We start from the raw sequence: 26367 nt of genomic DNA on the forward strand, positions 1-26367 counted from the left end.
CCCCCCTCCTGTCAGGGACTTGCAGAGCCAGAAGGTCCCCCCTGAGCCTCCTTTTCTCCAGGCTGAGCCCCCCCAGCTCCCTCAGCTACTCTCCATAGGGTTTGTGGCTTTTTTCTTCTACATTTCTTTCAACAGTTCTGTGCTGAGGATGGTTTCAGTGCTGGACATCTCTTTTCCAGGGCCTCTAGGAGGGCTCATCTTCTATCTAACCCAGAATTTAGATTTATCGACGTTAAAGAACCTGCTTAAGAAACTGATCATAAGTAAAACTGAAAATTTTTAATATTAATCATTATGATCTAATAAAAGTATTTAATCACCTCCCATTTCTTTTGGGCAAATATTACCATTTTAGTGACAGATATTAACTCTGCAAAGCAAAAGACTGAAAGTGATAAATAAAAAAGAAAAGGACGTTTTGGTTGTTGGTTTTCCCAAGGGAAGCATAAAAAATGATACCACATAAGTAATAATAAATGACACCATGTCAATTTATATTTTCATTATCACAAATTGTACTTCTGCCACATAATGGCAGATCTTTTAATGACCACTCATCCCTGCTACTGAAGTGTTTTGTCCTGCTGAATTATTTTAGTGTATCCTCTGGTTCCCCTTTATATTTTGTGTATGTTTATCTGACAACTTTAACCTTGTTGCTGTTTTCAGATTGATTGGTGTGTAAATATCCTATGGTACTTTCTGCACAAATACTTTAAGTTTTATTTAGGATAGACCTGTGTAAGTAGGGGAGAATAAAATCTGTGTTAATATAATTACAGAATCAGTGGAAGGGTTTGAAAATAGCTCATCTCAGATGGCATTTGATAAAGGTAATTAAAGCATGAAGAGTAATGATAAAACTCTTTTGTTCTTCTGCTCTCCTGTAGTGCTTCAGGGTTAGTATTTTACAAGCAAAACACTGGTTTCTGGCCTGGAAACCTCACGGTGATGGAAACTTCTCATCTGCTGCAGAAATGGAAAAAATGTTGTTAGTCTCCTCTAAATGTAGATGTTATTAAAGAAATGCACTGTTTCAAAAGGTTTGTGAGCTGATGTGTTTTACCCATTCCTGGCAGTGCTGCATTTTCGGAAGACACAGTGTCCAGAGTGTTAATAAACTGTGTTAATGTCCCTGTGTTAATAAAAAGGGGCCTTTATTAATGCTCATGTGCATAGTTTTAGATATTAGTGGCAAATACACATCAAGGGCATGTTGAACTGAGCCCAGCAAAGGGCCACGGAGGTGATTCAGAACTTGGAGCATCCAGTGCTCAAGGAGAGGCTGAGAGCTGGGATCATGAAGGGAAGTGAAGGAAGGGGAAGGGAAGGCTCAGTGAGGTCTTATCCTTGTGTACAAATACCTGGTGACAGGGCTGGTAAGGAGACTAGGCAGACAGTGTTACCCAGTGTCAGTGGGCACAGACTGAAATACAGGATATTCTGTTTAATGATCAGAAAAAACATGTTACCGTGAGCACTGGGAAATACAGGACAAAGCAGCTGAATCTCCATCCATGGAGATACTCAAGCCTTGCCTGGATGTGGTCCTGAGCAACCTGCTGTGAGCAGGGGTTGGACTGGCCAGTCTCCAGAGGTCCCTTCAAACCTCAAAAGCTCTGTGACTCTGCTTCAGTCACAGACCTTTAAAATTGCAGATGAATTTCACTGTTTATTTCTGTACTGTTAAGAGGTTTTTTTAAGCTATGTTGATTATACCTCAAGTTTTCCATGAATTATTATTCTCAGTGCTTGGAAGAAACCTTATCTGTGCTTTTTTTTGCTTATTTGGGCAGGTGAATTTATCTTTTCAGGGATGAGCTGCAAGTTTCACAAAGGATGTGTTTTATCCAATTTGGCAGTCTGAACATATAATTGAAACAAAATCATTGATAGAGTCACGTATGAGAAACTACAATTCTGTAGCTGCCTAGAAAGAGGGAATTAATGTTCCTGTTTCACTGGAGCGAATTCCCATGGGAAGCAAAAGTGGATATTTAAAGTGTCAAGAGTGTGCAAGTTAACAGTATGGGGGTTAGAGTACGTTAGAGATTACCTTGTCAGAGAGATTACCTTGTAAAAAGTAAATGTGAATATTTGCTATCTCCTCCTACTGACTTGCTCTGTAGATACTAAAGTGACTGCTACTCACCAGGTACTCACTCTGCTCCCAGACTAATCTTTGTGTGGAGGCAGGCTTGGTGAGCGCTCACGCAGTGCAAGTGGGAAGGCTTTGGAAGATCCTGGCTGTTGTCAGGGAAAAAATACTGATCCTCAGCTGCCATCCTTCGGAACCAGTACCTCTAGTGAGGCCCTGGCACAGGCTGCCCAGAGAAGCTGTGGCTGCCCCATCCCTGCAAGTGTCCAAGGCCAGGTTGGACGGGGCTTGGAGCCACATGGTCTTCTTTCTTCTTCCCTTCTTCACATCTTCTTGGAGAACTCTAATCCTTATAACAAAGATCCTAAATAGATGCAGAAACCAGTACTACTGGTTTAAAAGTAGGTTGGAGCAATGCTGAAGACATTTATGTCGAGGCTGTAAAATTACTCAGCTCTTCAAAGATCTTGATAGGGTAAACAAAAGGTTATTACTTCATGTTGTTTTTTCTTAGTGAAAAAGCTTTGGGTAGTTATGGTTTATGGCAAAGCGGTTTTTGTATCAAAATGATAGAAAAATAAAATTTCCAGTATTAAAAAAAATACCAGTGTATCAAGACAAACAACCCATGATCTAATTGCAGAAGAAAAGTACTGGCCTTAAACAATTTGGAGATTTTATGAGTATAGAACGAGGACAATCATAGAAACATGTCTCCCTCTTGATTGACTACGACTGGGTTGCACTCTGGCCTTCTCTTTTTCTGGTTAGACCGCCCTGGCCTTTCCTCCTGTCACAGGCTCCAACCTCCAGCCATCCTGGTGGATCCCAGCTGTTCCCTCCCCACGGTGCAGTTACAACAGCGATGGAGCTGACGGGCGTGACCCAGGGCACACTCGATTCCAGGTGCAGGATCCAGGTGCTGAGTGCAGAAGTATTATCAGTGCCTGTGATCTGCATCGTAGGATGGATACAGGAGCAAGCAGCGAAGGGAGGGATCTGCATTCAAAGCATCAAGAATTTTGGGGAATACGTGTGGGATATGACAGATATTCTCAGAACCACATTGTTTAAAAAAAAAACCAATGTGTGCATTCTCAATCTATTGACTACAACTCTACATGGATCTATTTATAAATATAAGCAATCTATTGCTGAATTTTATGTAACTTCTGAATAGTGATGTCAAAATCTTCAGGTAGAGGTTGCTTTTATTTGAGAACAGTGTGGCCATGTGGCTAAATATCATAGAACCATTGAATAATTTGGATTAGAAGGACTCTTGAAGCTCATCTCATTCCACCCCCTGTCATGGGCAGGAACACTTTCCACTAGCCCAGGTTGTTCTAAGCCCCGTCCAACCTGGCTTGAACACTTCCAATATAATGTCTTTTTCCCAATTTAGCAACACTGTTTATCAGTGCCAGACAATAATTTTGTAGTCAGTTCAGTCTGTTTTGCAGCGAAATCATGTGTTTCTCAGCCCTGGTGGTCGTGTGAGCTCACAGAGGTCACATCGTTCCACAGGGTGGGCATTGCATGAAATGTGTTGAACTGAAGATGTACCAACAGCACGAGGGTTTGCTTCCGAAATTCCGAGCTGTCTGGATTACTCTGGAAGGGAAATGATACTTTCCTGTCATTCTTCTGTCTTGAAACAGCAGCGACAGGGTCTGCCCTGGTGTCTGTGAGCTGCTGTGGAGGCGGTGGACAGGGCAGAAGGGCTGGCGAGAAGAGGGCAAGCCCTGGTCTCTTACCTTGCTCCGAATTCTTGGTGCTGACTCACTCAGAACATTAGATTTGGCTCCCCAGCTGGATTATTTTTAGCTACGGCAGTTGGTATTTGAGGTTTATTTTTACCCATTCCTAATTTCTGTGAAACTGAAAGCAAGAACAGTGTCATGTGAGGAGCCGTGGCCCGAGCAGCGCCCGCAGACTGTGCCCGGCGCTATTAATTATGACTTTCACAGATTCCCTCGGCCCCTTCCCTTGCAGTAATGACTACCAAAGCAGCAGTTAATTACAGCGGTCCCAGGTTTGCTGCTCACCTCATTATGTGTGCCTGGCAGCGCGCTCCTGCAGGCCTGGCAGAGGGTCCGGCTGCGCCAGCAGCACAGGGATGGCACAGCAGATGGGAGCAGCTATTTATAGCTCCAGACGAGCTGCCCAGGGTGAGTGCTGCCCAGAGAGTCTGGCAGCATTGTTTTCAGCTATTATGGCACTGGGAAGCAATTTCAGATGGGGGAAAAAAAATAAAAAGAAGTCAGAATTTGCATTCCTCAGAAGCTGCCCTGGAAACGCCAAAGGCACACTTAGTTTTTCTGTGGATTTTTCTATCCTGTATCAATAGTTTTCTGTCCAGTGGAAGCTTTTTTTCCCCTCTTGATCTCTGCCCTCTCTGCACCAGTCGCCCCAAAACCTCCCACATCCAGCCTGCCTCCGGCTTTGGAGCCCTGGCCCTGGCTGAGCTGGAAGAATTTATTGTGCTGTGGAAGTTGTGCTGCCATGGCAACTCAGGCACACGGAATCTTAATTGCAGGGCACAATGTATGTTTATGAAAATAATTAATAAAAATGCGAACAGGGTGTTTTTATTACATTAGCGGTATCTTTTGTGCTGTGCTGCTCACTCTTGTTTGTTTGCACAACAGGAATTCAGTGAGGCGGGGGGGAGTAAAATTAAATTTATAATTTTACATTTTACTGTTTTCATTGTGAAGTTTGGGGGGTTGTTTGTTGTATTTTTTGTTTAAAATCAGATCAGATGAAACGTGGGTTTTTTCAGTGTTTACCCTAAGTGTGAGTGGTTGATTTGGAGTTTGCTGGCGTTTGTATCAAAAGTAAACAATATGTACAGAATGATTTCCTACCAAAGCAGTGGGACTCGTGCAGTCAGATGCCTGCAGTCCTGCAGATCCATGTGCCTGGCTGCCAGGAAGGAGCCTGTGAGGAGGAAGGATAAGGAGAGATTACCCAAAGTTTTGTATTATCTGAGGAAACTTCCCTTCCCTCGCAGGCACTGCTGCCTTGTCAGTGCTGTGCAGGTGTCTCCAGGTGCTGGTGCTGCTGTGCCAGAGCCTCCTGCTCCCCTCCGTGCCTCGAGCAGCACAGCCATGTTTCCGTGGAATAACGCAGGACTGGAGACACAGGGCTGTCGAGAACTCCAAATGGAGGCATAAGGCACTATGCCTAATCTGTGCTGGAGGTGAATTTTCTTGCTTCATCTTACTGACAATTAAAGCCTGTCATGTGGTTTTGTTATTATTTTTTTTACTGTAAGCCATGCACTAATTCTGTCTTCTTGCGAGTAGTTAATATTGTTGGTTATGAAGTATTTTAGATTTCTATTTTAAAAAGAATTACACGCAACCCAATAAAATATAGGCTTTTTGTTTTGAATTGAATGTGGCAGTGACATAGTGATGGAGATGGGGTAACTCTATTTAGTTATTCCACGTTTTCCTCATTTCTCTCTGACCCTCAAGCATGAAGATTTTAATGCTGTAGCTGCCAGCAAAGTGAAATGTCACCTAAGTCATTACCATCATTTTCCCCCTGTAAGTGCAATATATGAATTTAAATGCTAATGAGGGGAATTTTTTTTAAAGTGTGTTGCCCTGTAAAGTTTCTTTTAAAAATAACAAAACTGAGCAAGGCTCTTTCCTTTAAAAAGTGAATATTATGTGATACCAACTGATTTTTATATTGGGACAGGAAAGTCACCCACAGTTCAATTAAATCTCTGTATGTCATTGTTTGCTACAGACTTTCTCAGGTGTTCACAAAGTAGTACCTCTATTATGTTGCATTGTGCATATATTATACTGGCTAAATGATTTTATTGCTGTGTGATAGCTTTCAAATGGCTGGGAAAACAAAAATACATTCTGCTCATTAAAGGGTTGTGTATCAAGTTCAACTTCATTAGTTTTGATTAGGACTGAGTCTGTGCCATCTGTGCTGTCAGTGTCGTACGTCTCTCACAGAAAAGATGAGAGACTGGAAATCCAATTCTCTCCTGGTGCATCGCCCTCTTACTTGGTGTGGTTTTGTACAAAATTAACTTGGCTGGATTCCATTTCTTTGTAGCTGAGCTTTTTATTTTTGGCTTCAGTTACCTGGCTGGGGAGTCTTGGGGCCAAGTTTTGATCTTCTGTGCCTGACTGGTTACCATGCAAATTTTATTTTTTAAAGCTTCAAGTGCATTGGTTTCAATGGCGTTTGAAAACTAAGAAACACCGCAGTGTGATATCGCTGCGTTTGGAAATTAGAACTGTTGTCGTCTGGGATAATACTGAAACACATTAAAAACTACTTAGAGGGGGCAAGTAAAATAGTATTATTGGTTGCTAGAAATGCAGACAACTTTCTTGAGCAGAGAGAGCTCCCTAGTGTTATGGGGAGCACTGGGGGAAGGCAGGAGGCACTTAAATCTCCAAGAGATGGTAATGAACTACCAAGAGTCAGGCAAACCCAATCTCTTTGTTGTTCACAGATGAGCATTCCTGCACTGCTCCATCAGATGGAATTCTTTGGAGAGATATATATATATTTAAGAGATAGAAGTGACTGTAGCAGATACACAGGTGAGATTGTGTCAAACCTACTAACGGATCATGCCAGGTCCTGCCTGAGCTCTCATTTTGGGGAAGCAGCTCCTGTGCCAAGTGTTCTTTCCAGTACTTCCAGTTGCAGAGGCTCTTTAAACTTTGTCCTGGGTGAAATGTGGAGTGGCACATCCCTGCTGCTTTTTGCGAAGCTGATGGAGAGCGAGTTCCCTGAGAGCTCCAGCTGCTCTGGGTTGGGGTGGCTGCAGTCCTGACCTCTCGCCTGCCCTGGCTGCCCCTTCCCACCTTCGCTGCTTCACCCCCGCCACCGGAGCTTGTGTGGGCAGCCGGGAGGAGACATCAGGGATCTGACCTGGATGGAAATTAATGATATATTTTCCTCTGGGGTAGCTGTGGCCTAGATTAGTTCATCGTATGATTAGATAAGTGCTGGTGCTGGCTTGGGGGAGCGTGTGGGATGCACAGCCAAGGGGAGGAGCAGCACGAGCTGGGCACAGCGGGATTGCCACGTGCCACAGCTCTGGGATATGGGATTCCGGGAGGGGATGGCAGAGGTTAGTTTGCCCTTTGACTGGAAGTGATGTTCAGTATGATAATCCCCTTAATCTCAAATAGGATTATGATTTCTTCTTAGGGTTAAATTGTTATCTCTTGGTCTTTCAAAGGTCGTTCTAAAGTAAAAACCACAATTCTACAAGTTATTGACCTTGGTTTTTGTGAGGGGCTGTGCAGGTTGGCACTGCATGCTTTTCCATAATGGCAATTAGATCATCACGAATTAAAAGATTCCTTGAAAAGTTCTAGTAGTTTTGCTGACAAAAAGTAACAACAGAACCCAGGCGGTATCTTTAGTGACTTCACTCGTGCCTCTGGTGTTAAAAACGCCTTAAAATGTGGGGTTTAGACAACTCCTGGATGCAGTTTTATTTTGACTAGCTGGGATAAATCCCTTTCTTGGCTTTCTCCCTTTCTCTTTGAAGTGATGGGTGGGAACTGCTGAGCAGCCTCCTGGAATTGTTACCTGCCCCTGGTAAGAGCTGCTCTTTTCCTCTTTCTGGGAGCCAGCTGGAAAATAAGTAGTAAGCCTAAGGAAGCATGAAGAATTATTGGCCTACAAATTAACAGTTAAATACTTCTGGGTTTGGGTTGTTGGTTTGGTTTTTTTGTGTGAACATCCACAAATACATGTTTGTTCTCTCAAAAAAACAACTCTGCAGCATCACTGACCATCTCTAGGTTATCCACTAGAAAATAGGTGTGAAAAATACCTTTGAAAAATGCATTTGCTCTACACCTGCAGTGAGAATAATGCACTTTGGTCTGTATTTAAAGTATGTTCAGTGTACTTTAAATGTAGTATTTTTGTGTCAGTTACCAGTTTTGATTTATTTCATGAAGACAGAGACCTCTGCCAACCCCAAACAACTGCTTTGCTGCTGTGATGGTCACAGTGCCAGTGTTGATGTGGGTTCCCTTAACTCACACTGGTGTCGTTTGGGAGTGTTTATTTCATATTTCTCTTCCCTGTTTTTGTTCAGAGGTTTCCCAGTGCTGTTTACTTCTGTCTTGCAAGGTTCCTCCTCTCACCCTGTCAATTATTCATGAGGTCTGCTCTTGGAGCATTTGTTCGTAATGAATAATTTCAAAGACAAATAAAAGACCCCTCTGCAAATTTAATGTATTGCCCTTTTGTAGTGTGTTATATTGCTTTCTTGGAACGGTGCACTGGGAAAAACAATCCAAAGCAAAATCTATTTTGTTTGAAGTTTTATGCATTATATATATTTTTTTCTGTGAAGCTACAATATGTGACATATTTAGGATGACTGTGAATAATAGGAATTATGTCATTTGCAAATGGCAAAACAAATGCTTGTTTTAAGTTAGAATTTTATATTTTAGTATTTTGGGTTTATGTGCTAAAGGACACGCAAGCAAAGCATCAGGAGGAATGAAAATAAATTCTATGCTTAGAAGTAAAAAAATGTAGTATGACCAGATAGTCTGAAAAGAAAATACTTTCTTTTGATAATGTGCTTTTTTAACTTATGATTGACTTCACTGCAGAGAGGGATATCTTCTTATTAATGTAGTTACAATCTAAAATATGGATTGTTTAATTATATGATGAGCCTGAGAACTAAGGACAGCTGGTGCTGTGGGTTGATTTTTTTCCTCTTCATAGCCCAACCTCAGATGTGCTTCCTGGAGGAAGGGATAATCCTTAGGCACCTGGGAAATACGCTGTTAACGTGTCTCCTTGACATCGTGAACCTGCACTTTTTGTGTTTTCAGAGGAAAGGTGGAAACTCCATCTGCTCTAAGTCATCCTTGAGGTGAGCTCAGGAATCAGGGGTGTCCCCTCTTTTCTTTCTCCCCACTTTCATATCAATTAATTTCCCGTTTTTTTGATATGTAGCTGACACTGCTGCTCAGATTGGGAAGAGCTTTTAGGTAATTTTTCTACCATTTACTTTGAAACAACAAATTTAGCTGCAGCAAAACTATGTAATTTTAAAATCTGTTTCGAGACTAAACTTCTCTATTTTGTCTTTTTTCCTGTGATACAAAGCAAGGCTGAACTAAAAATAACAGGCTGTGAACTTTAATGTTGTTAACTGCTGATTGAGCCACTGTCACACTGCATCGGGTTTCAGGACCAACAATGTGCAGGTAGATTTAGTGGCATTAAAAAAAGGTTAGATAAAAGCTTTTCAATTATAAAACCAGAATTATCTGCTAAATGAATAGCTCCCTACCTTGCTCTGAGATACATTTTGTAATTTGTTTATTTAAATTTTCATTATGAATAGAACACCCTAGTTTTCTGAAAGCTTTGCAAGAAATTGCGCATCAAGTAAAATATTTTGGAATTAAAATATTTTCTGATTAAAAGAGAACTTGGGGAAATGGCAGCTGTCCTGTAGCAGAGCAGAACTGTAGAATGAGAGACTCCAGGTGTTTTCCCGGACAAGTATTTTTTGCCTATGAACAGCAATCTGTGTTTACACCCACTGATTCTTTGCAGGAAAAGCTGCAGGGACTTCATGGAAAACTTTGTACCATACTCTGTTTAGACTCGGATCTGGTTTTATCTATTTTTGATGTTTTCCATCTCTTTTATTCTATCTTGATAGACACTTATATAATGGGACGTTAATCTTTTCCCTCTGCTTAATCTCTCTATGAGAGGCTGTAACCTACTTTCTGTAACAGTAAATTCAGTTTTCTGTCTTGATCTTGGGAAGCTGAAAGTGCTGGTGAGACTCAATATTGCTAATGCCCTGATCAGCGTTTGTTCTGGCTGTTAAGATAATGAGCCTGGTTTTTGTAGGAGCAAAGTCATTTAGATGGATTGCTAGACCAGGCACACTTGCCTTTTGAGTCATAGTTATAAAGTGGTTTGGGGAGCTTTTCAGTGCCAAAATGCACACTAAGGATGTTCACCATGATGCTGTTGGCATATCCCAAAAGAAATGTGGGAATTTTATTGACTTTTTCCTAAGGAGGGCTCTGTTTGTGTTCCACTCAGCTGATAGAAATGTCCCTCTGACTGTGCTCTGAGCTCCTCTGGGCTGTGTGCCCTCAAAGCTGGCTGTGATTTGGAAGCCTCTGTGCTCTCCTGAAGGCATCAGACAGGAATTGCAGGATCAGAGGGGTGAGTAGAGGGCCGAGGGTTGGATCTAAGAAGTTTTAGAATAAAATGGAATAATCTAGTTCTGTTGGAAGGCACCTGCAACAATCGTTCAAGTAAATACTTTAGGGCTGACCAAAAGCTAGGGGCATTGTTCCAATGCTCTTACCATCAAAAGCACTGGATACCTGTGTAAGGCAGCAAAATGAGATGCCAGTTACAACAGGCTGTGCAGCTTTATCATCCTTCTGCTCCACAGAGCAGGTTTTCCTACAACAGTGTAATAGGATGGCTGTGCTACAGTCCTTATGATGACTTATTGCAGTTTAGTTTTTTCTTTCTTTGTTTGTTTTTTAATGTTTTCCTCACTGTTTCTTATACATGAGCTAAAGTTTCAGCAACTGCCAGCAGCACATGCAGCCTTCAGTAAGCCAATGTTTTAAATAAGAGTCCCCTTGAGTGAGGAAAAGTTTCTCCCTCCACTGAACTGAGCTGCTCAGAAGGTTTGTCCTGGCCTGAAATGAAGGCATTTCCAGAACCCGTGGCAGGAGAGTCCCAATTTCACACATTTGCTAGGCAGGGTTGTTTGTGTCTCAGTTTAGATGCACATCATGTTTTAAGGAAAGGATATCAGCTCTCCTGCTTATTGGTACTTTTTTTGGCACTAGCTTGTTTTTATGTCATCGTATGAAGTAGTTTTGTCTTAACTGTTTAGTCCTTACTTTACCACTGGGAAAATAATGTATTTGAGTATCATTTGATATTCTTTGGGATTTACTTAATCCTCTGACCGTGTTATGTGCTCCTTGAAAGTAATAATATGCGTGTTCTTACAAACCTATATGGTATCTAGTTTTAAAACAGTACTAAATACCAGTTTATAGAAAGAAAGAATTAACACAGATTGCTTTTTATGCTCTAGATTGAACTTTCCATGCTGAACATTCTGAACTGTGGGTGGATCTCATTTTGATAAGCCAAGTGACCCAGAGTATTATAGGCTATTAGTCTGTAAATGCATAGGTACCTAAAGGCCTCTCGGTATTCCAGGAAGAACAGCCTCTGAAAATAGAAAAGATATAAACTGCATGCGTCTCATAAGTATTGCTTACATGGAGATATGGATGGCACATATAAATACATGGAAAGGGATGTACAAATGAACATGTGATGTTACAGAATTGTGGAGTCAGGTAGTAAGAAGCTATCTTTGCTTTCAGTGTTCTCTGATATGCATTTGTACACTTTTAAATGGCTCTTTTTGATTAATATTTCCCTGAATTTGCCAGTTGTCTGTGGTGACAAAAATGGCAAACAGGCTGTTAAAGCCCTGTGAGGGAAGTGTGAGGGAGGGAAGGTCATGTAGATAAGGAATTGCACATTATAACCAGATGAGATCTGAAAGGGTCAATTTAAGAAACAGGCTAGGGAAGTGTAATTCAAGATACAGCAATTCCTGTTGGAAAGAGTGATGGAAACACGGCCAAGCGGGTTCTTTTCAGGAGTACCTGTAAGTGTCCAGATCAGAGAGTACTGCAGTGCACTCCCAGCTTTTTCAGTTGTCCTTTCTGGCTGCAGTAATTAAGTACAAGAAGTGAGCAGTAGTGTCTAAAAGAGCCAGTACCTACTTTGTACTTAAATAAGTCCAAAGCAGATAAGCAACGCTAAGAAGTTTAAATTTTAATCTGCATCAGCTGGATATTGTAGGAATTGAAGAATTCTTGAACCAGTAGGATTGCTTTAATAGTCTAGTATATGTTTGTAATATTCAAGAAGGAAAAAACCCTTTTTATGTCTCTAATAGCTGTGACTAGATTTTATTAAGTTTATAGTTTGCATGTTATAAAGCTAATTCGGATTTTCCTTCAAACTGATTTTAATGGATTTAAATGAAGATAAGCTATTTAATTTATAGCTTCCCTTTGTGAGTCAATGAGAACTAAATATAATCTATCTGATACTTCTCACATCTCCCATCCTTTATCTTGTTTTATTTCTTCTTAGTCCTCCGCATTTCACCACCTCTGCGCGTCTTCATTTCTGTCCTTTCTGTTTAGTTGTTTCCCTTTCTCCTGGCTTAGATTTTTATCTGTCCTGTGTTTCAGTCCCTGCTTGCTGATCATTCCCCGCTGACTCTTCTGCACAGGGGGAGACCGGTAGAACTTCTTCTCCATTTTGAGATGCTGACCATAAGCACATTGTGAAGTATTTGAGGTGGTTTAACCACAAGTTGGAGCTTCTCCTTCACCTCAGGCAAATAAACACAGCATATAGTAACAAAACTTCATGAGAAGTGTTTTTTCTGGAAAGGCAAAAGGGAAGAAAGGGGAGGAGGAAAAGCTGACCCAAGGTTACCCCTCCCTGTAACTCTGGCTCTGTGTTATCCCTCATTATACGGCAAAACGTTTGCAAATATCAGCTTCCCTTGATCTCTACTGATTTATGAGGTGTCATTTCTGTTGGCAGTTTAGAGAAGGTCTCAGGAGTCCCAAATTCCTTTCCAGTCAGTCCTGCTGAGCCCTGGAGGAGTCCCCATTGTGCCTTTCCAGTTCCCTGTTATTCCTCATTACAGGATGCCCGTTCCGTTACTACTACTGCCTTCTGCCAATACCTTTTCAGATGTTCCTGCAGCTGAGAAGGATATGGGAACATGGAAGTTGCTAAGTCAGTTTAATTCTCTGGGTTTTGTGGTTGAGGGTTTTTTTTTTTATTTTTGAGGTGGTTTTTGGCAGACTATGCAGTAGAACCTGGTGTGTGAGAATTAACTGTTAATATAACCTCATTTAACAAATGGAGGAGGGATTTTCTTTCTGTTGAGTGTAATGATCCAGAAACATGCTAAACAAACCCTGCAGATCATAAAATTGTGGTTAATTGATGGAGACCCTTGAAAAGTATTGTAAGAAAATACACTTCACTCCAGCTGTGGGACTTCTCTTGGGTGGTAAATTTAGTAAGTAAAGTAGAGTAAATTTAGCTTTGCTTAAAAGGTCCATGGTTGCTGGCTTTGATGTAGACTTGAACATCCTGAGTTACATAACTGAGCCATGTTAGGACTGCAAATGCATGGAAGGTGCTTCTGTAGCATTAAAACTAAGCGTTGTGTCATCGTATTTTTTTCAGAAATATCTTTTATATGAAGGAATTAATGTCTCTTTGTGGTTTGTTTTCATTTTATCATTATAACTTGCTTTATTCTTTCATGCCTGAGGGTTTATGCTGAAATGAGCTAATTGCATCTTATGATGATGAAAGTAGCTGGTTTTATATGTCTCATGGTTATTCCTTGTTCCTTATGGGATGAGGAATCATCCATTTTCCTCTTTGTATTGCTCATTGGCAGAAATGTCAGAGGTGCCGAGAAGGCACTGTTGGTTCACTTAGAATTAGCATATTTAAACAGATTTACTTCTGTTTTGTCACAGAGAGTGTTTGCATAGACATCGACAGAAATTCTGTTCATGTGTTATTCTGAAAATGAAGGGATTCAGTGAGAGATCATTGAGAAGTAACAGGATTATCTGTAAACCCAGATAACCTCCCCATTACAGTCAGAATAATTGGAATAGCTAAACTTAATCATTAAATAAGGAGTGGACATAGGCTACCTTGGTTTCTGACAAAGAGAGAGAACAGCTAAAATATCCCTTCTTTTTCCGTACAGTGCCCGTATAAAGTGCTTGAGAAATGTTCAGATGCACTAAAAAGCAGTATATAGGAGACTGGTAACTCTTGAAACTAAATGAGGGTTATTTTAGTGCACTGTGCTGTCCTTGCACTGTCTGGTCGTTGTGGTTCTGACCCATGTGTGACCAGATAAATACTGTCTAATGTCAGGGCTGTATTGATCTCAACCTGAGGAGGCACCGGATCGAAAGCGAATTTCAGCTTTCCAACAATAGGAATAAACCAGATCAATACACAAAGGCAAAAGTGGAGGTGGTTGTGGTGATTCACACACACACACAGCCCCACAGGTCCCAGTTACATACAGAGCTCTGCAGCGTGGCCCTTCCTTTGTCTCTCTGCTGGGAAGGGTGGGACTTTGAGGTCTCAGGGAAGCTGAATTCAGGGATCTCTATATCCTGAACGTGCTGGTTTTGCTTGAGAATTAGAGGCACAGAATGAGCTGGTTGGCACAGCAGTTTGTAGCACCCTTAGAGACTCAAGGCAAGGGCCAGTGAGAAGGTGAAGGTACTGGAGCATCTCTTCTGCAAAGAAAGCTGGGGTTGCTCGTCCTGGAGCAGAAGGGCTCAAGGGGATCGTATCAGTGCGTGTAGGTACCTGAAGGGAGGTTGTAAAGAAGGCAGAGCCAGGCTGTGCTCAGCAGTGCTCAGCAAGAGGAGCAGAGGCAGTGGGCACACGAGAGGCTCCACTGGCACATACAAACTCCTCCAGTGTGAGGGGGAGCAGGGACAGGCTGCCCAGGGGGGTTGTGGAGTTTTCATTGTTAGAGACGTTCAAAACCTGATTGCACATGGTCCTGGGCAACCAACCCTGCTTGAGCAGGCAGGTTGGATCAGGTGACCTCCAGAGGTCCTTTCCCACCTCAAACAATTGTGATTCTTCCATTACTTTTGTTCATTAGTTCATCTAAAATTGTATTAAAGACTTCTGAGCCTTGGTAGCATCTGCCTAAACCTACTTTTAGCTGTCCCTGTGGGCTGCATTCCCTCTCCTTGCAGCTGGGAGAAGACTTGAGGAAAGGGTTAAGGGAGATCTGTAGTCTCCTTGTATCAGCATCTCCAAATTGCTTATGCTCCTGATTCATCTTGCAGCCAACTCCAGAGCTGCATTCCCAGTACACGTCTCCTGCAGTGGTGGCTGCTCAGCACGGACCTGGGTGGCTGCAGGTTCAGCAGCTGTCTCTGCAGGATTCAGCAAGGAATTGTAGATGAATAGGACTTCTTAAAATAAAATTGTGTAAAAACCAGGAATAAAATAGAATAAAGCATTAAGGGCACTGATATACTGGCCTTATCTAACTTTTCCTTTCAGTACGGTGTTCTGGTATCTCCATAATTACGTTCACGTTCTGACAGAGGCAGGCATGAAAACCACGTGCTTGTATTCCTCTCCTTTTTGCTGCTGCCTGGCTGGCCTTCAGCTTGTGCCATGTACTGTTTCCTCAGGCTGGACTAAAGACTCCTAGGTCTTCTTGAAAAGTGGTTTTGATGTTTTATGCTTCCAAAAAGCCAGAGTCTTTGGTCTGTTGGTCTGATGTCAATGCTCAGTGATGCAAAGGGTTCTCAAATCAGCAAACCCATGAGATTTTGGATTTCTTAGAGAAGATTAATTTATAATGGAATTGTTGATTTTAGTAGTCCTGCAAGATGAGTAGTTCAAAAAAGGACATACTTCCAGATAACAGGGTGACTTCATAGAAAATGTAAAGGTGATGTTGTCACAGCAAGTGTTAAAATTAAGTGTCCAGGATATCAAATGACTGCTGAATTATGGAGCAGTTGTCAGAGAGTGGGTCTGGGAGATAACTGAGTTGGTGTGTTAACACTGCAGCTGGCCCTGGGTCTTCCTGAAGTGTTTCTGTCTGGAGTATTGGAAGAACTCCACTGTTTGAGAAAATGAGGGACAGATGTTTCTTTTTTGAAGAAACAGTCTGTGCACTTCAACAACTACAAACCTGAGAAGCTTTCTAAAATCAATCTATTGGCAAATCTTTATCCAAGCATGCTGCAAGGCACTTCCTCCTTGTTAAAATCAGTGGCACTGAACTGGATAAACTTCCTTGATATTGCAGCATTTTCTCTCTTTATTAACGTTTTGCCAGCAGCAATACAGATGCCAAAGGTCAGGGAGGCCCTACGTAGCTACAGATTTTGTTGGAATTCTTTCTTAGACCTGGAGTCACTCGGCTTGTAAAGGAGAAGTCAAGCAACTCTGGAAAGCAGACCTTCCTTTAAAATCTTAAATGGACTGGTTATATTGATCATGTCATCTTTTGATGGCCAGAAGTAAGTTTAATTTCAGAATTTGTAAAAATGTGTTGAAAGAAACACTGACTAGAAAGACAGCTCCTTTGTCAGTGAGGCTGCAGGAAACTGATATTCTAAGACCTAGATTTTGTTTTTTAAAGATTTGGTTTTTTTAAAGAGTAACCATATTTTTATTTTTTATACTTCTTGAAGTGAAGATTTCTAGGCACTTGTTTAAAAGTAAAGTAAGTTTTGTAGCACCATCAATTGAGGTAGATAAATAGGAGTTGAGGATTCAAATATATCCCTTTTTCCATGTTCCCTAAACAGTTTCCCATGATTTTTCCACATACTGAGGCAGCTAGGTATTGTTTGTTCGAAACAGGCCTTAACCTCTCCGCTTGATTCTGGAAATTACCCCATGAGTTGGTGGTAGAGTCAGAAATATTTGAATTTCAAATTGCAGATTATTACAAGAACAGTTTTTCCAATCTTGACACATGCAGTTTTGTCTCTAACAGAGGAGACATAATCAGAAAACTAATCTGAAAATTAGCAAACCAGAAGAAACTTGGGCAAAATTCCTTGCTCCAGGGTAAATCTGTGGGTTACTTTTTTGACTTGTCCGATTATGAGGTGGTGCCTGTAACACATCTCAGAGAAAAAGGTGAGATGGTGACGAGTAAACTGGATAACATGGCTTTTGCTCGGGGTGATCTGTGTTCATGTCCTCCAGAGAGGCATCCTTCCTAAGCAAGAGCCATTAAAAACCAGATCAAACCTCAGACAAGATCCGGTGCTTAAAACAATTCCCTTCGACCTCTAACAAAAGAATGCTGGATGTCGTATCTGCTAAAGATCGTGTGACCCAAATAAAACCCCAAACATAATAAAACAGAAACTGAAATACTGTGATTTCTGCAATCAGATGTGCATGGCCCTTCCTGCCAACTATAAATCGTGTGGGGAAAAAAGTACCCAAACCCCATCACGTGGTGTACAGAGCATCTCACTTCCTGTGAGAAATCAGGGAGCTCCCAGGATAAGGATGTTAAAGAGTAACTCTGGATTCACAGCGCTCCGTGCCAGTGGCAGAAAATTCAGCCTGGTACTTTCAGACGTTGATCTGTTGCCCAGTAGCACAAAGAGTGTTTTTCTTTTGACAACTACTTTGAGAGTGGATATGGCAGAGTAAGGGGAATAAATTATGTATCAGTAGCAGAGGAGAGAGGGAGCGTGTCCAGAATGGGAGAGGGAGAAGGAAAACAAACCACAAACATAGTAAAGGTCATGGATATTGTTTGTTTTTCAGAACAAGAGAGTTTATGCAGAATTGATTGTTTTGTGTCTGATCTAGTTTTGCTGTGATTTTTTACAGAAAAATGTCATCTCTTCTGTTGCTGATTGTTTCTGCCTTACCTCTGTGACTGCTGCAGTGGAGAATCTAGAGTGGTTTGGGTTGGAAGGAATCTTAAAGCTCATCCCGTCCCACCCCCTGCCCCGGGCAGGGACACCTTCCACCAGCCCAGGTTGCTCCAAGCCCCGTCCAACCTGGCCTTGGACACTTGCAGGGACGGGGCAGCCACAGCTTCTCTGGGCAACCTGTGCCAGGGCCTCCCCACCCTCCCAGGGAAGGATTTCTTCTGTATATTTAACCCAAATTTCCCCTCTTTCAGTTTGAACCCATTCCCCCTTGTCCTGTCCCTCCAGTTCCTGATGAAGATTCCCTCTCTGGTTCCCTCTAGCCCTTTTGGATACTAGAAGGTGCTGTGAGGTCTCCACACAACCTTCTCTTCTCCAGAACAGCTGCAGCTCTCCCATCCTGTCTCCAGAGGGGAGGTGCTCCAGTCCCTTTACTCGTGGCCCCCTCTGGACTTGCTTCGACAGTTCCTTGTCCTTCTTATGTTGAGGGCACCCAGCATAAGTAGGTCATCACAACACATCACTTTCTTTTTTAGAGCTCTGTACAGAATAGTATTGACATAGATTTCCTTATTAATCTCAGGCTCCCTTTTCCTTCTGTGCAGTCTTCAGGAACCTTGGAGTTGTCATTCTCTGTCATCCAAGTCTACCTTGCCCAGCATGTTGTAGCTGAAAACTGTCAGCACCACTTTCTGAGAGGGTGAAAAACCAAGGCAGGTAGTCAGTGTGTCCTCACCAGGGCTGCTCCTCCTCCCAAGCAGCTTTAAGACTGATTTCAGTGTTGAAAGGAGCTGACAGGAGGAGAGGAAATGGCCTCCAGTTTGGCCAGGGCAAGTTTAGGTTAGATATTAGGAAAAACTTTTTCACTGAAAGGGTCATGAGGCATTAAAATGGGCTGCCCAGGGCAGTGGTGGAGTCCCCATCCCTGGAAGCGTTCAGAAAACACGTGGATGTGGCACTTGAGGACGTGGTTTTGTGGTGAGCATGGCAGTGCTGTGTTGTTGGTCAGATTGGATGGTCCATCGTAAAGATTCTGTGATTCTGTGAAATACACTGACAGCCTTCCAAAAGGAGCATCATTCCCCATTTCCTTGGCACTCGTGGGTGATGATATAAATAAGTTGGCCAGTTGGCCAGTGCAGTCCCAGTGGTTCTGCATCTCAAAGTGACAGAGTCCCATCCCACTAGTGTTTTAACAATTGGCTGTTTTGAATTGATTGGTAGTTTTACATTCGTAGTCTAAAAGGGTGCATGTTGTAGATCATTTCTGAGGATCCTGTCTTGGGAATTCTCAAAATTTGCCCGCCACCTTGTCAAACACAGCTTGAGAAGTATAGGAAATAATCTGATAAAAGATGTTTGCTTCCTTGGGGCAGAGCTTTATTGGTAATCCAAAATGATGAGAGAAGAGAGACCTTGACACTAAATTTAGCTCCAGGTGTGACCTGCCAGAAGCCCAGGCCTGCTTAGATATGAACTATTGATCTGCCCCTGTATCCAGGAGAACTGCTGTTCCTTCTGCTTGTGAAAAGGGGTTTTGCAGAAGCAGCAATAAATGCAGCTGAGAGTGAGCCAGCATTTGCAAATTCAGCTGACCAGGGTGTTTACTGAATTAACCTAAATATTATGTTCATTTTCAATATCTTGATACATAAGTGTTAAAAAAAAGTCTCCACAGAATAATCCCCTGCTTTTTTTCTCCATTTCTCTGTTAATTAGTACTCTCTGAGTGTTAGATGCTCTCAGCTGAATAAAAGCTGATGATGATTGCCTATTTATAGGTAAGAGCTGAACTACAAGATATGTATTACGAATATGCTACAGAAGACCTGAGCAGAAGCCAAACATCATATATTCAATGTTTCTGGAAGGATGAGCTATTGATTATGTTTTTTCCCCCCCCAAATACTGATTAGTAGGGAACCTGAGGTTTTCTTGGATCACAGATTCTACTTGTAGGGTTATGATGTGCATGGAAAATGAGGAGAGGAAAGGGATTGATAATGTCTATATACATGCTGGCACAATGTGCTCTCAGGTTCACTGGAAGCAGGAATTTGGTAGGACATCAGTAATAAAGAGGGCAGAGCTTTGTGCCAATTGTGGAGATCATTTCAAACCCAGGCCGACTGACCTCATCTCTTCTATGTAGTTTGTGTTTTCTGCCTGTTTATGTTTATGTTTTAGAGGGTTTAAAATAATTACTCATATTTCCTGTGTGGAACTGCACAGAACCACAGAGAACTTTAAGGAACAAAATAAGCAATGTGAAAAAAATCTGTTCCTTCAGCAAACACTTGGGTACTGAAAGAATGTCATAATGTCAGGAATGTGCACCTGGCAGTCAGTGTTTCAATTTACAGCTTTTCAGGGTTAAGAGCCAGGTTTACTGAGGGTACCTCCAACTCCTGATACCAGCAGGAGGTGTGTTTTCACGTCTTGGCTGAACAGGAGAGATGAATGAATGCCTGCAGCAGCCTGGGGGCTCTTGCTTTCCATACAACATGTAGCAAAGTTTCAGTATCTGATCCTGAAGGAGCATGACACACCAGATTTCCAGGGCATGGTAATTTTAGTTGCTGAAAGCCCATTCTGGTTTTTTTTCCCCTTTTCTTCCTTTCCTTGGTACTCTGAATTCTGACTATTTTTAGCTAGTGAAGAGATGAAGTTCAGGTGATACAAATTCAGCTCGTTGAGCCTCACCAGAGATGCAGACCTTTAAAATGGGCCACTCAGGTGAACTTGCAGTGAGTCTCCAGCACAGAGAATCCCAGAGTGGTTTGGGTAGGGAGAGACCTTAATGCTCATCTCACTCCCACCCCCTGCCATAGGCACGGACACCTCCCACTAAAAAATGCAAATCATATATTCCTGTGTAAACATATGTGATAAAACCAACTCTGAAGGATTTTAAGATTAGAGATAAGCCTTTGGAAGTTCAGTACAATATAAGAATTGCCTACTGATATACCTAATGATATATTCTTAATCACACAGAGGTCCATGGTTTTGGGTTGTGTTCCTCACAGGCTCTCTGCCTGGTTGTGTACAAAAGTGCTTATCTAATGAGCTGCTTTATTTTTTTTCTTCCCCCTTACTATTTTGGTCATGTAACCCTGGGCCTTACTAGACACCACTCAGATCAGGTTTGGAGGCTGGAGTTATTATTTCCCTCCTCAATGTTTCTGCAGGACTCATCACTACAGCGTTTCAGTGCTTCAGATGTTAATTGATTTTCGTACCACCCTACTGAGATGGGAAATTATTATTAACCAGGGAAATGGAGCACAAGGAGATTGAGGTCGGACTTGCTGCTCAGTTGGAATGCCAGGTTTCAGACACCTGTGACCTGGTTTATTATTTCCTTAATATTCACATTAAACTGTTGAATTCTTTTAATTCTGCATCTCTCCATACTGAGTCAGCAGCTGTAATGCAGAAGCTGTAAGGAAAACAGGAATTTTTTTTGCATAAAGAACATGCCTGGTTTCACAAAAGTAATTTTTGGGCAGAATTGGGCAAGAAATCTGAGTCTCAATACGGCATTGACATGTTATGCCCCAGGAGATTTTTCTTACTTAATAAATTCTTCTGGCTGATCCAATACTTATTCTCCAGTTCTTGGAAGTCTCTTCTGCTCCCTATCTGTAATTCATCATGAGAATGTGTCCACTTGAGACAACAAATGAGTTGGAGTGCATGTGAGATGTTCTTAATTAAAAATTCCAGATGTAGGTGCAAAGATTGCCCTATGTTTCTACTGTAACATTTATTTAATACAAACAGTTTTCTGTTCTCTTTGTTATTTCTCTGTCCATCTGCCTTCTGGCATCAAATGCCCACACGAAGCAGCATCTTGAGAGCTGGAAGTGGCAGCAATGTCAAGGAGTCAGTTTTCCAGGGCAGTTGCTCCGTTGCAGGAGCTGTTTCAGAAGGGAGATGACTTGGAGCAGAGAGCTCGTTCAGCAGGGTGGCAGCTGTCAGAGCGCTGACACGTGAAGATAATTCTTTTCCTCAGTAGAATATTGTTTCTCTGAGTTGGCAGCACCGAAATGATTATTAGAAGTGAGAAAGATCATTAGAACTCTGAATGCTTTGATAGCCATCTCACCTTAGCTTTTTTATTTTTCCATCATAAATTAACTAATCATGACTTTCAGAAGAATAAAAATCCTCCAAAAGCCTAAATGAAGAGAACCGTAAACTGTGGTACTCCGGAGAACAGCACTGTCGACAAACTGCCTGCAAAAAGGTAGAAACTTAACCAAGGTATTTTTGGTTTATTTTAAGAAGTAGTTCTACTCTCTAGACTCATTGCTTGGTTGTCTGCAATTATGGGTTTATTGTATTTTGAAGGGATATTGCTTTTTGAGAAAGAGTTAATTCTCCAGTCTTCCAAATTAATTTTTTGGGGTCCATTTAATTGCTTTCCTCTAGTTTTTCAGAAGTATCTTTTGTTAATAATGCTGAATGAAGACTGCTTCAGGTTCCTTTTAACTCAGTAAAAGTGACTGTGCGCTTGGGCCTTTACACAAATATTTTTGGCCCTACCTTGGACTTCTTCCTTGTCAACTTCCGTGTGCTCAGTTACATGTTGGCCTCCCGATCGAGGAAAGAGAAGTACAGGGAAGTCAAACACAATGTCCCAGCTTGACAGGAAAGTGATGTGTGTGCTGGACGTTGTGCCCTTCCTGTAATTTTCTCTGAATCTTATCAAATTTGTGCTGAAGAATTCACATAACTGTGCTGGTAGATCTCAAATGCTGTTTAAGGCATTTCCTCATCTGGGACCCAAATTGCAGTTTTCCAGCTTCTCTGGTGTTTGGAAGCCATGTAAATGAAAATACTCATTAAAGAAGTCTGATTAGAGAACTGCTTGTTATTAAATTTTCATTATTAGTCTGTGTTTTGTTGCTTTGTTGTGTGGTTAGTTTTGGTTGCTCATAGTTGCGCGGTGCTTTGATGAGAATCATCATGATAACACAGTGAAAGCACAAAAACAGGTTTTATTTTCTCCAGCGGTACCAGTTGGCATAATAAAAACATCCCCTTTCTTTGTAAGCTTTCCTTGTCGTAGCACACAACAATATGCCTGGTATTTTAGAGGGCCGGAACACCTCTCCTGTGAGGAAAGGTTAGGAGAGCTGGGGGTATCCAGCCTGGAGAAGAAGAGAGGGCTCCAGGCTGAGCTTAGAGCCCCTTCCAGTGCCTAAAGAGGCTTCAAGAGAGCTGGAGAGGGAGTTGAGAGGAACAGGACAAGGGGGAATGGCTTCTCACTGCCAGAGGGCAGGGTTGGATGGGATATTGGGAAGGAATTCTTGGCTGTGAGGGTGGGGAGGCCCTGGCACAGGTTGCCCAGAGAAGCTGTGGCTGCCCCTGGATCCCTGCAAGTGTCCAAGGCCAGGTTGGACGGGGCTCGGAGCAACCTGGGCTGGTGGAAGGTGTCCCTGCCCATGGCAGCGGGTGGAACTGGATGAGCTTTACGGTCCCTTCCAACCCAAACCATTCTGGGATTCTCTGTGCAGTGTTACTCAGGCTAAAATACTAAAGAAAACACAAAGTGATGTTTGTGCTCGGGGCATCCATGGCTGTGTCCTCACTGCCATGGAAGGGGATGGAGGAATACAGCGGTGGGATTTCATCTCTGGGGTAGTCTGGTCTGGCCCAGGGTCGTGCCTCTGTGTGTGTTGGCTACGGATGGGCCCAAAGGGAGCTGGAGCTGGGAATTGCTGTGGACCTCTGGCTCAGCCCTCCCCAGGCAGCTGCATTTCTATGTGGCACAAGCTCTCTACAGAGGCTTTATGGGCTTAGGAAACCACCGAAATTCAGGAGATTACCTGGTTACTGACTCCAGCAGGTATAAAAAGAGCTTTTTTATGGAAAGCCCTGGATTACGAGATACAGTCTGAGGGTTTAGGAGCTTTTCTGTAACAGAGTTATTTTGTTTTCAAGGTAAAAGTATATATAAAGGATTTATTTTCCAAGTCACAGGTGAGGATTTTGTTGGTTTTTCCTTAAGGATTAGAAAGGTAACAGAGAAAAGCACCGTTTGATATTTACCAACCTAAAGGTATATCTCGCACTGATGGCAACTGGAACCTGAAGATAATTGATTAACTGTTGTAGTTCCAGCTCTGACATGTTGATACCACTTCCTCATGCACACAGTGGTGTTTCTTAGGTCTGATTGCAGTGATTCCCATCTTTTTATAGGAATTCTTTATGAATTTTTAGCTATCACTTTTTATGGCCACTTGATACACATTTCAGATTAGTACCTTTGAGCTTGCAGGAGAGGGACACTCTAATTCTCTTGGGTTTTTTACTGCCAGAGCAATACAATAAGTATATGATCTGTGGTAATAATGCCCCAACAGTTAAATAACTAGTAATTTCCTTGGAGTTTTAAGGATGAACCTTAAGCCTGAAGGCCAGAAAACATGCCATGTTGCTCTGGCTAAACTGTCAAGTTATTACTGCATCTGAGACTGCAAAGGATTTTCAGTTTCTTCTCAGAACATTTCTGGAGGATGAGTCAGTAAAGAAGGTACCTGATGTATCCATGTTGATTACACAGGGCATTTTCTGTTATGTGGATGTTTAATTACACTGTTACCGGGTTAATACATCGAGGTTTTTCTCTCTTTTTTTACAGGATTCTGCTCAGGAGAGTGTCATCAAACGAGATATCCATCGTACATACCCAGCACATGATTATTTCAAAGATACAGAAGGAGACGGTCAGGAATCTCTGTACAAAATCTGTAAGGTACAGTCAGTGCTCTGAATTTTGAAGTGGCTCCATATGTTGCTGTGACTGTATTTTGCCCTGCTAACCCTGTTCTGGTCCAAGTCTCTAATCAGTAGGATCTGAAAGCTTTATTTAGGCTGCGCGTGGAGAGTGTATTGTTTCTGCAACACTTCCTATAACCTTGCATTTGGCATCTCCTGAGGTGCAGGTGAGAGGAGCAAGGCTTGGGCTGGCTTTGCTGAGGGGCACTTTAAGGTCAGAGATCCTCCTCAGTGGAAGTGTGTAGGAGAACCTGGTTTTGCTCTGAGCTTGAGAGGTTTGCAGAGGAAGAGAAACCCTCAGAGCAAGCTCTACTGTGAGGTTAAATAGGAATGTCTGTAGATGATTATCCAGAGAACCAAGTTCACTGACCATTCCACAAGCAGAGCTTTCCACTCACTGCTGCCAGGTCACCCCTGATGAAAAAAAACTCTAATATTAATGTGCACATGGGGAAGTTGAGGTACTAAATTGTTGCCGTGGGATTTATGGTGCTGAAAAATCTCCTGGAGCAGTTAATTAGGGGTGAGATAAGGAAGGGTTTATTTTGCCAAGGCTAAAGATGTTACAAGTCGCGCGCGCCTGTGCCCAAGAGGTTACATTTTTATAATATCATCCATCCAATCCCAAATGTGTCCACCCTGTGGCCTTTACTCTGGTCCGCCCCGGGTCCACCCCCTGAAAATGGGTCTGGGGTGCATTTCGGGACCCCCTGTTCATCCCACCTTCATCTCCCTCAGAGCACAAAGGGAAAGGGATGCAAGGGAGTGAGGGTTGCTGCTTTTAAAATCTACCTATAAAACTTACAAGGCTTACAAATATTAGAAAAATAAAAAACCATTAGGGGCTTAAGGCATCAAATGAACAGGTTTGTCTAGCTTGTACAGATAGACTTGAGTTGCTCAGGAGAGATCCAGAAGGACGAATACTGCAGCTTGGTGGGTAGTTCTCTGGCTGGCACTTGTGGATTCTGTTGCGGTTTTGGCAGTCAGTTTTTGTTTCACATTTGTTTCTAAAACTCAGGAAATTCGTGTAGAATATTCTGTAGAATACTATATAATGTAGAATTCATTCTATTCATCTGGAATAAACGATTGCCTTAGACAAAGCCACTTCCACTTCCCTTCCTCTTCCTTGTTACTGTTTCTACTTCCTTCTGATTAATAGAAATGATGGAGTTGTCATAACAAGTACAAAAGAATGTCCTGCCTTTGGGGTGTAATGATACATATTCCTGTTCTCCAGATGAATTCTGTGGGGATACAGACTCCTATTCAAACAGTAATCTGGATGACTGTTATAAATAGAGCTGCTTAGGTATTGAAGTTCATTACTGTGAGTAATTCACATTAAAAGAAGAGATACAAAGTAAGGGAACGGAGAGAACTTTGAACCAATGGTATTGATTTCTCACTAATCTTGGAGGGCACAGTTCCTGTGCCAATCTAGGAAAAGAATAACCAGGACAATGCAGATAATTATGGGCTTGTCGCTTTGATATCAGTTAAGTGAAAAATGATGGAATAATATTAATCTTTTCGAATATTAAATGTGAGAAATGTGTTATAATGAAGGCCTATGAGTTTACTGAAAATAGATCTTGACAAGCTAACACAAAAAAATAGAAATACGGGTTTCATTGATGAAGGTGATTCTACTGAAATTCTGTACATAATTTAGCCCGAGGTGGAAAGAACACGTAAATGCTGGACAAGTTAGAGCATGAGCAAGATACACGTTAAAGAATTTAGAACTGGCCAGCAGGTTCCTAAGCGTCAGTACTGAATTAATTGGATTCAGTCAGGGCATGGAGATTCCTTGCTCATTCCAGGCACTCTCGTTAGTGCCCTGAAAGAAACCAGAAAGTCATTTGTCGTGAAGGTGTCTCCATGACACAGGGAAAAAGGGAATGGTAAATAATG

General features: G+C 42.0%; 1 protein-coding gene and 1 long non-coding RNA gene across 8 annotated transcripts in view; both read left to right on the top strand.

Moving 5' to 3' along the window:
* The window catches only part of RABGAP1L (RAB GTPase activating protein 1 like), a 227419-nt gene that overhangs the window by 97418 nt on the left and 103634 nt on the right, over nt 1-26367 (top strand). For all 7 annotated transcript variants that reach the window (XM_017836913.1, XM_017836919.1, XM_017836914.1 and 4 more), the window contains one exon: nt 24311-24424. In XM_017836913.1, the coding sequence (XP_017692402.1) occupies nt 24311-24424 (114 nt within the window). The remainder of the gene's footprint in view (nt 1-24310; nt 24425-26367) is intronic.
* LOC108508263 lies at nt 6665-8913 on the top strand. The gene is made up of 3 exons (XR_001878349.1): nt 6665-6684; nt 7647-7696; nt 8852-8913. It is a non-coding gene; the product is annotated as an uncharacterized LOC108508263 (long non-coding RNA).

The sequence above is a fragment of the Lepidothrix coronata genome, unplaced genomic scaffold (assembly GCF_001604755.1).
Source record: "Lepidothrix coronata isolate B3197 unplaced genomic scaffold, Lepidothrix_coronata-1.0 Scaffold288, whole genome shotgun sequence".
Classification (NCBI taxonomy): Eukaryota; Metazoa; Chordata; class Aves; order Passeriformes; family Pipridae; genus Lepidothrix; species Lepidothrix coronata.